General features: G+C 35.6%; 2 protein-coding genes and 1 long non-coding RNA gene across 5 annotated transcripts; 2 read left to right on the top strand and 1 right to left on the bottom strand.

Annotated features, from left to right (window-relative positions):
* Nucleotides 1-606: 606 nt before the first annotated feature.
* Sec13 (secretory 13) lies at nucleotides 607-2524 on the top strand. Its single transcript, XM_065311046.1, has 2 exons — nucleotides 607-1700; nucleotides 1776-2524. The coding sequence occupies exon 1, from the start codon at nucleotides 719-721 to the stop codon at nucleotides 1670-1672; it is 954 nt and encodes a 317-aa protein (XP_065167118.1). The 5' UTR covers nucleotides 607-718; the 3' UTR covers nucleotides 1673-1700; nucleotides 1776-2524.
* tst (superkiller complex helicase subunit twister) lies at nucleotides 1667-6117 on the bottom strand. The gene is made up of 8 exons (XM_065311045.1): nucleotides 5794-6117; nucleotides 5548-5739; nucleotides 5267-5486; nucleotides 5046-5210; nucleotides 3736-4988; nucleotides 3179-3685; nucleotides 2173-3120; nucleotides 1667-2122 (listed from the first exon to the last, which is right to left on the bottom strand). The coding sequence occupies exons 1-8, from the start codon at nucleotides 5794-5796 to the stop codon at nucleotides 1772-1774; spliced, it is 3639 nt and encodes a 1212-aa protein (XP_065167117.1). The 5' UTR covers nucleotides 5797-6117; the 3' UTR covers nucleotides 1667-1771.
* LOC135798262 (uncharacterized) lies at nucleotides 6111-8024 on the top strand. Of its 3 annotated transcripts, none has more exons than XR_010549685.1 (4): nucleotides 6111-6351; nucleotides 6464-6515; nucleotides 6629-7697; nucleotides 7789-8024. It is a non-coding gene; the product is annotated as an uncharacterized lncRNA (long non-coding RNA). The 3 variants fall into 3 exon arrangements; XR_010549684.1 differs by having other exon boundaries at nucleotides 6629-7635; XR_010549683.1 differs by having other exon boundaries at nucleotides 6195-6351; nucleotides 6629-6692.
* Nucleotides 8025-11974: the final 3950 nt, after the last annotated feature.

Here is an 11974-nt window from a genome sequence, read left to right on the forward strand (position 1 = left end):
ACAAAAAAGAAACTAATTATCTGATTATCTCGACAACTAAAAGGCCTAGATAAAAAAGAGCTTCATATTCATAATCCTTGAAAAAATCTCTACAAGATAGCATTCTTATTAAAAAATGATAAAAATGGCACAAAAAATTTTTAAAGAAAAGATTTTGTTATAAAAAAGGCAAAAGATTTCTCTTTTTTATGTAGAAAATTAAAAGTTGGAAATTTTAAATTCTGTTTTCGGTTTCTGATAGGGATTTTAATTCTACATCGATTATTTTAGTAACTTTTTTTTCTAACGCTAACTGTTCACGTCCTATTTTCAATTTTACTGAAAACTGTATTCGACATAAAAAAGAAAAATGTTTTGCCTTTTTTATGACGAAATCTTTTTTCAGCAAATGCAGGTTTTGTAATAATGGGAATTTTTAAATTCTGATTTCGGATTCGGAAAGTAGATTAAATTCTAAATTGGAAACCATTAACATAATTTAGATTTAAAGCTTTATGGCTTGTAAATAAAATTCCTTATATACAAGCGTTATATACAGTACCAAAAACAGGTGCTGCCGTCTATAGGAAAAATGACGCACTGAATTAAATAACTAACTGCCAACAAATAAACCCTAACTAAATGTAAGGTTACCGCGGCTGATCTTCCACGTCAGTTTTGTTCGGTTGTCTCTTGTCGAAGTGTTTACGTCCGAAAGAAATCGCAAATTATTGTAAACATGACTTCTATACTCAACTCAATCGATACCGGCCATGAAGATATGATCCACGACGCCGAAGTGGACTACTACGGCCTACGTCTGGCAACTTGTTCTTCCGACCATTCCGTTAAAGTCTACGACATCAAAAATGGGGCCCACAACCTGATCGGCGACTTGAAGGGCCACTCTGGTCCCGTATGGCAAATAGCGTGGAGCCATCCGAAATTTGGTAATCTATTAGCATCGTGTTCGTACGACAGGAAAGTAATTATCTGGCGCGAGGTCCAAGGCAAATGGAGTCAGTATTATGAATATTCAAATCATGATTCAAGTGTAAACTCTGTACAATTTGCCCCATCTGAATTCGGTTTAATCCTTGCTTGTGGCAGCAGCGACGGCACCATATCAATTCTTACCTATCAAAGTGAGACCAATACTTGGGATGCGAAGAAGATTCAAAACGCACACACAATAGGCTGCAATGCAGTCAGCTGGTGCCCAGCAATTACACCAGCATTTGAGCCTGCATATGATAACACCCAATCAACCACACTGCAAAAACGATTGGTTTCAGGTGGTTGTGATAATCTGGTTAAGATATGGAAGGAGGAAGGTGATCACTGGGTAAAGGAGCACAAACTAGAAGTGCATTCAGATTGGGTTCGAGATGTGTCGTGGGCACCATCCATTGGTTTGCACAGACATGTAATTGCAAGCTGCTCACAGGATAGGAGAGTAGTAATCTGGACAAGTGAAGATTGCCAGAGCTGGAGCTCTACTGTCCTGCACACATTTGAAGATGTAGTATGGAATGTCAGTTGGTCATTGAATGGAAACATATTAGCAGTCTCAGGAGGTGATAACAAAATCACACTGTGGAAACAAGCATTAGAAGGCTCTTGGCAATGCATTAGCGACGTATCAAAAGGCCAGGGTGCTTTGAATTCAAATAATGATCAACGCGCATTGTAAAAATCAAAACAAAATGTTTTTTAATATGGTATAAGTTTGCAAATTCATAATACACCTTATGTTCTATTCTGTAAAATGAAATAATGTTTTAATTTTTAATTAGATTACCGTGGAGTCCCTCTGCGTGTATAAACTAGCAGCAAAAACAATATCGCGTTTAATGGCGGTAGAAGCCTCCTCCATTTTGCTGTGAAGCGCTGGATCACCAATCAACCTCGCCGCGTTCTTCACATCACAAATAACTTCGTTCAACTGTTGAATACACCTCACAATAATACCTTCTTGAATATCCGTGAGGGACATTATCTCAGCGAAAGGTTTCTCCGAGGCCCATTCGTAGACCACATGCACCAGTCCGAAATTCAAATCTTTGAAATCATCACCATATACTTGATATTCAGCTTCAAGTTGTTGAATTTCTTGGAAAATGTCTTTAATTTCTTGAATTCCCTGTAAATTTCAACTTAAAATCACTATAACCTCTAAAAATAACAACTTACATGTTGTAATTCCGCTGGAAATTCGTTTTCCGATAATTCCGCGTTGGTTTTTGCTTGGAAAACCATCGACGATAATAATGCAGCAACCTCAGCAGGTTTTAACTTTGTCAGAATATTCCTCAACACCAATTCGGTGATGAGCAGTTCATTCATTCCCATTTCACACGCGACTCTACCTTTTAATTCGACACGATTCTGTGCATCAACATACTTTAAATGTCTCAATAATTGAATTCTGTTCTCATAATCAGGATACAACGCCATGCTGGCATCCGACAGCATGTGCTTCAGAAAATCGCGTTCATCTTCTAGAATCTTCTTTTTGAATACAATATTAAACTGATTCTCAAAATTCGGAATCTGTAGATTTTCCACATGGGATTCAACGTCTGTGCGTAACTGATTTAAGTGTGATATTTTCAGATACAGACTTTCCTCTACAATATTCATATCTTTAATGTAGTCCATGAAACCTAGAGATGAATCAAGCATAGAGTCGTTTTTGATGGATGTTGTTAACTTAAACAATTCTTCCACGGCTTCCCTGCAATCATCTCCAGGTGGATTGTCTTTGAATCTTGGAATCTGTCGCTGGTCATAGTCTTTAAGGACAAAATCGTATTCTGCTTTGATTTTTTTGTTGCAAACGTAAAAGATGTCCGATGGACTTATTGTAAGTACTTCATGACTTGGATTCTCAATTGGACAGTATACAATTGTGCGTGAAAGTCCCAACATTTTATACCAACATTCTGTTTTCTCATCACAAGTTGTATCATTACTCATATCATTATCATCTGTTAAGACCAAAACGCGAAAAGTGATCGGATTGCGTTTTGATTGTGACAGTATCAAAGCTAATTTATTAATATGATTCATGTGAGTGATCAGAATCAGTTTACCAGGGACCAACACTTTCAAAGCTTTAGCACTTGAAATGATATCAGTCTAAAACAATATTTTTATATTAATAATAATAACAATATAGTTGTTAAAGTTTACTTACAATTGAGTCCTTCCTGGCATCTAAATATCGGCGTGCTTTTCGATAAAACTCGACCAATGGCTCTAAATAAGCGCTTAATTCACTGGAATAATCATTGTTCAATGTATCTTCAACACGTTCCAGTTCCTTTTTCATCTTAATCATACTTTTCTGGTGGTCAGCCTCACGAAAACTCCGCGACATCATGCCTTCTACCGTTAAACTTTCAACTCTTAACAAACTCAGCACCATGCCATAAGTAATACGAAATTGACTTGTTAAATGGCTGGGTTTGCCAAGCATCATCTCCTGAAGTTGACTCGCAGGCGGTAATTCACCTTTACACAAAATAATGACCGTTCCTTTCTTGTCTTTACCTCTGCGACCTGCACGACCCGCCATTTGGATATATTCCGCGGGTAGAAGTTGTCTTCGTTCATGTCCGTCGTGTTTTTTAATTGAATCGAAAACAACTGTTCTTGAGGGCATATTCACTCCCATAGCAAATGTTTCCGTGGCAAATAACAACTAGAAACATATTAGTTACAATAGGAGACTATAACTGCTTCTTAACTTACCTTTAATAAACGATTCTGAAACAGCATCTCAACAATCTCCTTGATAATAGGAAGAATTCCACTATGATGAACTCCAATACCTCGTTTTAAAATATCCCGCATTAAAATAATCTGTGGTATATTACGGTCAGGTTCCTTTAAACTCCTGATGCACTCTTCAAAGAAATGCGAAATAGCATACTTCTCTCTTTGTGTTGTTAAATCCAAACTTCTCAAGCTCTGCGCGTTTGAATCACATTTCGCTCGTGAGAAAGTAAACGCAACCACAGGCAACAAATCACAAGTCTTCAGATGATCTACCAAAGCATACCACATGGTATTCTCCTGCTTAATATGAAATCGATGAGTGTTGTTACTTGTCCCAATCGTAGCTTTACTCTGCTCGTATCCCTGCCTTTTCCATCCAGAATCATCCAGAATTTTAAACCTATTATTCTTTGATACTCCTGATGTACCAGTGTAAAGATAATGCGCAAGTGGTACTGGTCTATGTGTAGTACTAACAACATAAACTTTTCTTTGATGGGTACGACCTAACCAATCAGCAAATTCAATTGTATTAGGAACAGTCGCGCTTAACATCACCACGCAGACACGTTCCGGTAACATAATCAACACTTGTTCCCATACATGTCCACGTTCTTTATCGTTAATATAGTGCACCTCATCAAAAATAACATACTCAATATCTCGTGTTACTTCACTACCACAGTATAACATACTGCGGAGGATTTCAGTTGTCATAATAAGACAGGATGCTGTTGGGTTGATTTGAAAGTCACCGGTAATCAGGCCCACATCTTTGAAGGTCTGTTTGAAGTCTCGGTACTTTTGATTGGATAACGCTTTGATCGGTGAAGTGTAAATTGATCGGGTCATGTGCTTCTCACACAGAGCAATGGCGTATTCTGCGACAACGGTTTTTCCAGCAGATGTGTGCGCGGCCACGAATACGTGATTGTGTTTTTCGAGTTGGATAATTGCCTGTTTTTGGAAGGTGTCTAGCTCGAAGGGGTATTGATGCGCCATTTCAGGTATTAATTCCTCGAAATTTGTAATTGGTTTACTGCAATCCACCAAAACAGCGTATTCACTGCCGGTGATGGATTTATCACTCTTCGTTGTTAATGTTAAAACAGGCAATTGCAAATCTTCCGATGGTAAAATTGATTCTTCATCAGGATTTTCGGATGTTAGAATGTTCTCTTCTGTGCTTTGCATGTTATCTTCATTATCATTACTTTTCCAGATACCTTATTTTAAAATACAATATAGAAATGTTACTTTTAGATCAAAATGGCGTCCCTTACCTAATTTAGCCTCTTCTTCGCGAATTAATTCAGCTAAATTAATTTTATTTTCTGGAATATTGACTTTTGTTGATGCATCTTCCTCTGTAGCATAGCCAATTACAGTGTTTCCATCATCATCAAATAATAGACCTCTTGAAATACCAGGTGCAACTCTTAATAAATCTATAAATTCAAATGAATCTGTATAAAATATAACTGATATTCAAACAAATTTATACCATCATTTAGCACATCATTTGTATTTTCTGGTGTTTTAAATTGTGGTTGAGGAAAACTTCCTGGCCAAAATGGCAGGTTCATTGGATTGCCTCGAACAGAATTGTTTTCTACACAAGGTGCTCTAGTAAAAGCCATGGAATTACTAGAACTTTCACCAGCATTTGGGATAGGTACCTCTTTAAAATCTATAATCTCACCAGTATCATAGTCTCTTTGTACCTAAAATATATAAAGAAAAAAGTGATGTTATTATAATTAATCTTATAAAAGAGTTAAGTACTTGTAATGTAGTTGATAGTTGTGTGATATCAAAATGCATTAATCTTGTAACATCGCAGGTTCGTGGCCAAAATTCTTGCACGTTTTCCAACTGGTGCATGGGTAATTTGTCTGGACATATCAGATAACTCCGTAGATCATCCCCAATTTCAGGTAGAAATTGGGGAAAATCTTTTAATACGTCTTCACCAGACTATTAAGAAAATTAATATTAAATTATGTTTTATTGCAGTTTACGATTACGTACCATTTATATTTGTAATTATTTAAGAAATCGCTATAATCAACACTTGATTCATGAAGTAGAATTACATACCTAGAAAATATTAGGTTAGATAAAGTCAGAATGTGTATTTAACCGGTATTAATTTATCTAATTTAATGTAAATTAAAATTAAAAGACTAACACAAAAATCGCAGTATATATAGAATACATAATGCATCTATATAATGATATTCCAGGATTATTTGAACGTCCTTAAAAACTGCATCTTAACGCCATTTGGTAATTGTTTCACATTATGTAAAGAGCAGCGCACACGTTCTTAAACTAGTATGGTTCTGATCGCGGACGAGTGCACATCGTTCGTTGTTTATTTAGTTTTATTGAACATTTCCATTTTGGCCTTCATTTTATATTCAAAGAGCAGAATCTATACGAGAATTGCACTGCACGTTAATATAATAGTGCGTGATTATCTAAAATATTCAAAATCATAAACATTTTGAGGCACTGATTTTAGTTTATTTTAGGGCTTTAAAAGCTGAATGGAAGCTCACAGGAGCATCCTACTTACAACAAATTGTAAGTATTGTTATTATATATTAAAGTCGTGTCTTAGTTTTGTAATTTTACAAGATGTAGACAAATAATTTGCCTTTTTGTGTTTTGAGGCACTGATTTTTGTTGGTTTTAGGGCTCTAGAAATTGAATAGTACCTCACAAGAGAGTCATCTTTTTATGAAATTGTAAGTATTGTAATTATTTATTATACTTATGAGTTAGTTTTGTGATTTCCATGCAAGGGAGTCATAAAAATTGCATTTTTGTGTTTCGAGGTAGTGATTTCTGTTTGTTTTAGGACTCTAGAATTTGAACGGGCCTTTGCAGGAGATGTCTTAGGACAACAGTTCTATTTTGATATTGTAAGTATTGAAATGGTTTCTCATTTTCGTAAATAATTTCCATACTTCATACAATGAAAAGTAAATTAAATTAGATATTTTAAAGATTAGCAGACGAATTGCAGATTTCTTAGTAATTTATTTCAAGTTTATGGTCCCAAAATCAGATGGCGCTGCTATCGAGCTATCTATTGTATTTTGTTCCGTCACTCCCAGATGGCGCTCGTGTCAGCTATCTATATTGGTTTGCTCCGCCACATTCAGATGGCGCTTTCATCGATTTGATTTCAAATTTTACTTCATTTTTGTTTTGGGTTTGGTGCGCTGTCACGTTTTACTTCATGTCATTTTTATACTAAACTTTTATGTTTAACAAAACGAAAATTAAGAAAAGTTTTAATTTTGTGTTTTGAGCGCTCTAATTTTTGGTTGTTTTAGTTAGACTAGCGGGCGAACGGGATGTCGTAGAACAACTATTCTTTCATAAATATTTAAATTGTATATAAAACATTTGGGTACAAGCGTAAGCCATAAAAGTGGTATTTTATCACTGTACTTTAATTAAAATCCTCTCATCCAAATAATATTTTTTTGTAAACTTCAACTGATAACTTGATAATTTGCAATATATTTGTAATCGCCCCTCCAACTGCGGATTGGTTATCCATTCTACTTGCACACCTAGTCCGACTTAGTCAATTGAGCGCTGTCTCGTAGTGCGCACGTGTTTTGTTCATTAATCAAACATGGTGACAATTGTTTGCGTTTCTTAATATTTCATTTCTGTCGTAATACTAGAATCGGTTGACCATGAGAGGCATTTAAAAGTAACAGCCCAGTGTAGCGCACAACGAGTGATTTGAGTGATCATTTGCGGTGCGCGCATGGCGTCCGTCGTTAAATGTACGTGTTTGATATGAGAACAAGGTTTCCATTTGTGATATCCGCGTGGAATAGTAAAGATGTGCGTATCATCAATTCTACTTACAATTTGCGGAATCGTGTTTGTGCGCGGTGTCACAATAAGTTCGGAATTATTATTCCGAAGTATTCGAAGAATCTAGAAGAATACTTCTAGATTTAAACTTTTCATCATTATATTAATTATGTTATTTAGGTTGCGGTGACTAAGGAAATGGCTCCATGGAAGAGGATTGAAAATACAATTACAACGCCATAAAAATCAACTTCCATATTCTTTACATGGAATTCCCGGGTTACGGCCAGATTTATTTCAAAATGTAAGTACTGAAATATTTTATTTTTGGAGTAGCTAATTAGATATTAAAACTGTACTTTTAAGAAATGTTTCTATTATTATTGTTGTCAATAAAACACTATGTAAAATTATAATCTCATGTGCATATTTCATTATGGTATCCTCTTTGTCGTTTTCAGTATTAACGTCTTAGTTTATATTGCATATAAATATTATGCGCGTGGAGCGACTGCAACATAATTGTGTTGTGTTGTTGTTTTTAAAAACATGATAAAAGTAGAGACATAAATAGAAGAATCAAATAACAATGATAAAAGCACTCGGTGGTCGAGTGGAGACGTGCACCTGCTGGCATGCTAGCAGACACGGATCGAGTCTCAGGTGTGGGAGGCATTTTTCTCAAATACAAAAATATCAGGTGTAATTTGGGTTGCATATATGAATTGCAACGAAATATAAGAGAAATTGAAATATAAGTGAAGGCAATATGAGAAGTAAGAAAGTAAATGGAGAACGGGGGAACAGAGAAGTAGGAGAATGCGAGTAGTAGAGAATAGGAGAAGATAGAAGGAAGAGAACAGAGAGTAGAGTAGAGAAGAGGAGGAGACAGAAGAAAGAGATATAGGGGTGACAGAATTTTTAAATTTTTTGGCACGTGTCGTTATAAGACAGTCTACGGCCCACTTCGATGCCTTCATTGCTCCCGGCCCATCCTACAGCTACGATGTCTCTGCGCTTCATCCCCGAAATTATCAGGCATATCAACAATTTTTATGGTGGGGGATCACCCCCAGAGAGAGGGAACTTCTTATAAGGACAATCCTTATAAGGTCTTGTAAAAATATTTCTAAGTTTTAAGTCGCCTCAAGTGAGGTGACACTTAAAAATATTCTTACTGGTTCTGACCTGTACCTGAAATGAAAGATGGAGTACACAAATCATACAGGATACCTTAACAATTTTTATAGTGGGGATCATCCCCCGAGTGGGAGAACTTCATATAAGGACTTGTAGAGATTTTTCTAAGTGTCGCCGCTCTCAGAGCCGACCACAACACTGAGAAATACTTTACAAGTTGTGACCTGTACCTGAAATGATAGAAGGAAGGGGTGCACAAGTCATAAGACACAGCCATTGCCTTTAACATTTCTTTATTAACAAACTAAATACAATGTAAGTTCATAACTTGTATGTTCAATAATTACAAAAGAAATATGACGTCATTTTAAAACATGTTTATGACCTGCATAGCCGCGCTATGCTAACTGCTGCGAAATTACAAAAGATAACACTAAAAAATAGCAAATTTTGCCCTGTTTTTGCGTGACATCAGAGGAAAATTATATACAGGGTGTTATCCAAAGAAAATTTTTCAATTAAAAAAAACAAATCAATAAAGAATGTCAATTTTTCACTGAGCATTAAAAAAAGTTTTATACAGGGTGATACAAAAATACAAGTGTTATTAACTATTTCCTCTTGGATATTTAGGTGTGATATGTGGGGAGAGAGAGACAATAAATAATAATAAATAAATAAGATATCCGACGGCCGACGGAAAACACGTGGTGCGTACATTGTAAAACCACGCAATTCAGGGTTCCACGCGCGATAATTCATTAACTGCATCTAGAAGCGCGCTCACCACGCGGCAGCGCACGATCGACTAAGCAACAAATAACGCGTTCGCGTGTTATAATAAAAAAACTACGCAACGAGTACTAGTGCGTATACACACAACTATCAATATAACTCACGCTACGGAATTTTCTAGTAAAATATTTAAATACAGGGAGATGCAAAATTAAATTCTGCATCTGGGAAAATTATTTCAAACTAATTTTGACACCGCGTTCGCGTGTTATAACAATAAAACTACAATTCCTAGCGCAACGTGTACAAGTGCGTATACACACAACTATCAATATAACTCACGCTACGGAATTTTCTAGTACGGAATAGTAAAATATTTAAATACAGGGAGATGCAAAATTAAATTCTGCATCTGGGAAAATTATTTCAAACTAATTTTGACACCGCGTTCGCGTGTTATAACAATAAAACTACAATTCCTAGCGCAACGAGTACAAGTGCGTATACACACAACTATCAATATAACTCACGCTACGGAATTTTCTAGTAAAATATTTAAATACAGGAGATGCAAAATTAAATTCTGCATCTGGGAAAATTATTTCAAACTAATTTTGACACCGCGTTCGCGTGTTATAACAATAAAACTACAATTCCTAGCGCAACGTGTACAAGTGCGTATACACACAACTATCAATATAACTCACGCTACGGAATTTTCTAGTAAAATATTTAAATACAGGGAGATGCAAAATTAAATTCTGCATCTGGGAAAATTATTTCAAACTAATTTTGACACCGCGTTCGCGTGTTATAACAATAAAACTACAATTCCTAGCGCAACGAGTACAAGTGCGTATACACACAACTATCAATATAACTCACGCTACGGAATTTTCTAGTAAAATATTTAAATACAGGGAGATGCAAAATTAAATTCTGCATCTGGGAAAATTATTTCAAACTAATTTTGACACCGCGTTCGCGTGTTATAACAATAAAACTACAATTCCTAGCGCAACGAGTACTAGTGCGTATACACACAACTATCAATATAACTCGCGCTGCGGAATTTTCTAGTAACATATTTAAATACAGGGAGATGCAGAATTAAATTCTGCATTTGGTGAAATTATTTCAAACTAATTTTGACACCGCGTTCGCGTGTTATAACAATAAAACTACAATTCCTAGCGCAACGAGTACTAGTGCGTATACACACAACTATCAATATAACTCACGCTACGGAATTTTCTAGTAAAATATTTAAATACAGGGAGATGCAAAATTAAATTCTGCATATGGGAATATTAATTCAAACTAATTTTGACACCGCGGTGGCGTGTTATAACAATAAAACTACAATTCCTAGCGCAACGTGTAAAAGTGAGTATACACACAACTTTCAATATAACTCGCGTTACGGAATTTTTCGGCTAATAATTACTATACAGGGAGAAGCAGAATTAAACTTACCAATGCAGAAATCATCAGACTCTAAAGCACGGCAAATACTGTAAATAAAAAAAGAAAACATAAGTAATATTATATTCACACAGCGCAGAAAAACAAACAATCTGTGCTGTTTACTTAAAAAAATACTTACAGCAGAAAGAAAGAGGTTGCAAGAGGTTGAAAAATTCATCATTTTAAAGAAAAACTCTTTCTCTATAACGGAATAAAAAAAACAATGTCTATAATAATAATCTATAAGTCCATATTGACTTAAATAGCAAAACGCGGGGTACGAAAAGTTATTATGTGTACTCGTTTATTATTTTAATATACTGAGATAAAATATCCCAAATAACAATAACTGGACACTCGATTTTAACCTGCGCGAGCCTGCATGAGATTAATTTAATTATTTACTTACCAGATACGAGTACATCTGCGACAAGTAATGTAACGAAATAATACTATGTAAAACAATTTGCACGACACTACGATACTACATAACAAATACCGTCAGATGAAAACATATATTAAAACATAATAAATGCATTTATTGATAATACATTGAATGATATGTACTACTTACAAGGTAACATGTTCGCGCGGGATAACCTTTGTAATCGATAACATCCAACAACCGACAAGAGCCGACAGGGAATAATTTCACAATTTCTAACATTGCACACACTCTAAATCATCCGTAACACAACACATTTGTTAGTATTACATGGCGTTGATTCGTGATCGAATATAACTCTATTTTCCGAATTAATCGCGATGGGAACATAACAACTCGCGAATATAATGCACAGAGAAAGTGACCGACATGTTACACCGACGACACATCGTTGGCAACTGCGCGAATGCAAGACACTTAAGTTTCATGCAGCGTGCGAGTTCCCACGACACATCGTCGTAAACAAGTAAAAAAAACAGATAAGAACTAAACCTGCTTCACCATTTCGCGCGCTTTCACGTGCGTCAGCGATAAGTGCGTTTAGAATTTAATTCAAATATGCGCGGTCCAACGCCACCT

Source organism: Atheta coriaria, unplaced genomic scaffold, assembly GCF_025399875.1.
Source record: "Atheta coriaria isolate IRGN ID8LTWV9N9 unplaced genomic scaffold, Caltech_Dcor_3.1 hic_scaffold_9_pilon, whole genome shotgun sequence".
NCBI lineage: Eukaryota > Metazoa > Arthropoda > Insecta > Coleoptera > Staphylinidae > Dalotia > Dalotia coriaria.

Coding starts and splice junctions, on each gene's coding strand:
- Sec13 (XM_065311046.1), top strand. CDS start 719: ATGACTTCTATACTCAACTCAATCGATACCGGCCATGAAGATATGATC.
- tst (XM_065311045.1), bottom strand. Junction 5,487..5,547: donor AACTATCAACTACATTACAA/GTACTTAACTCT, acceptor TATATATTTTAG/GTACAAAGAGACTATGATAC. Junction 2,123..2,172: donor TTCCAGCGGAATTACAACAT/GTAAGTTGTTAT, acceptor TGAAATTTACAG/GGAATTCAAGAAATTAAAGA.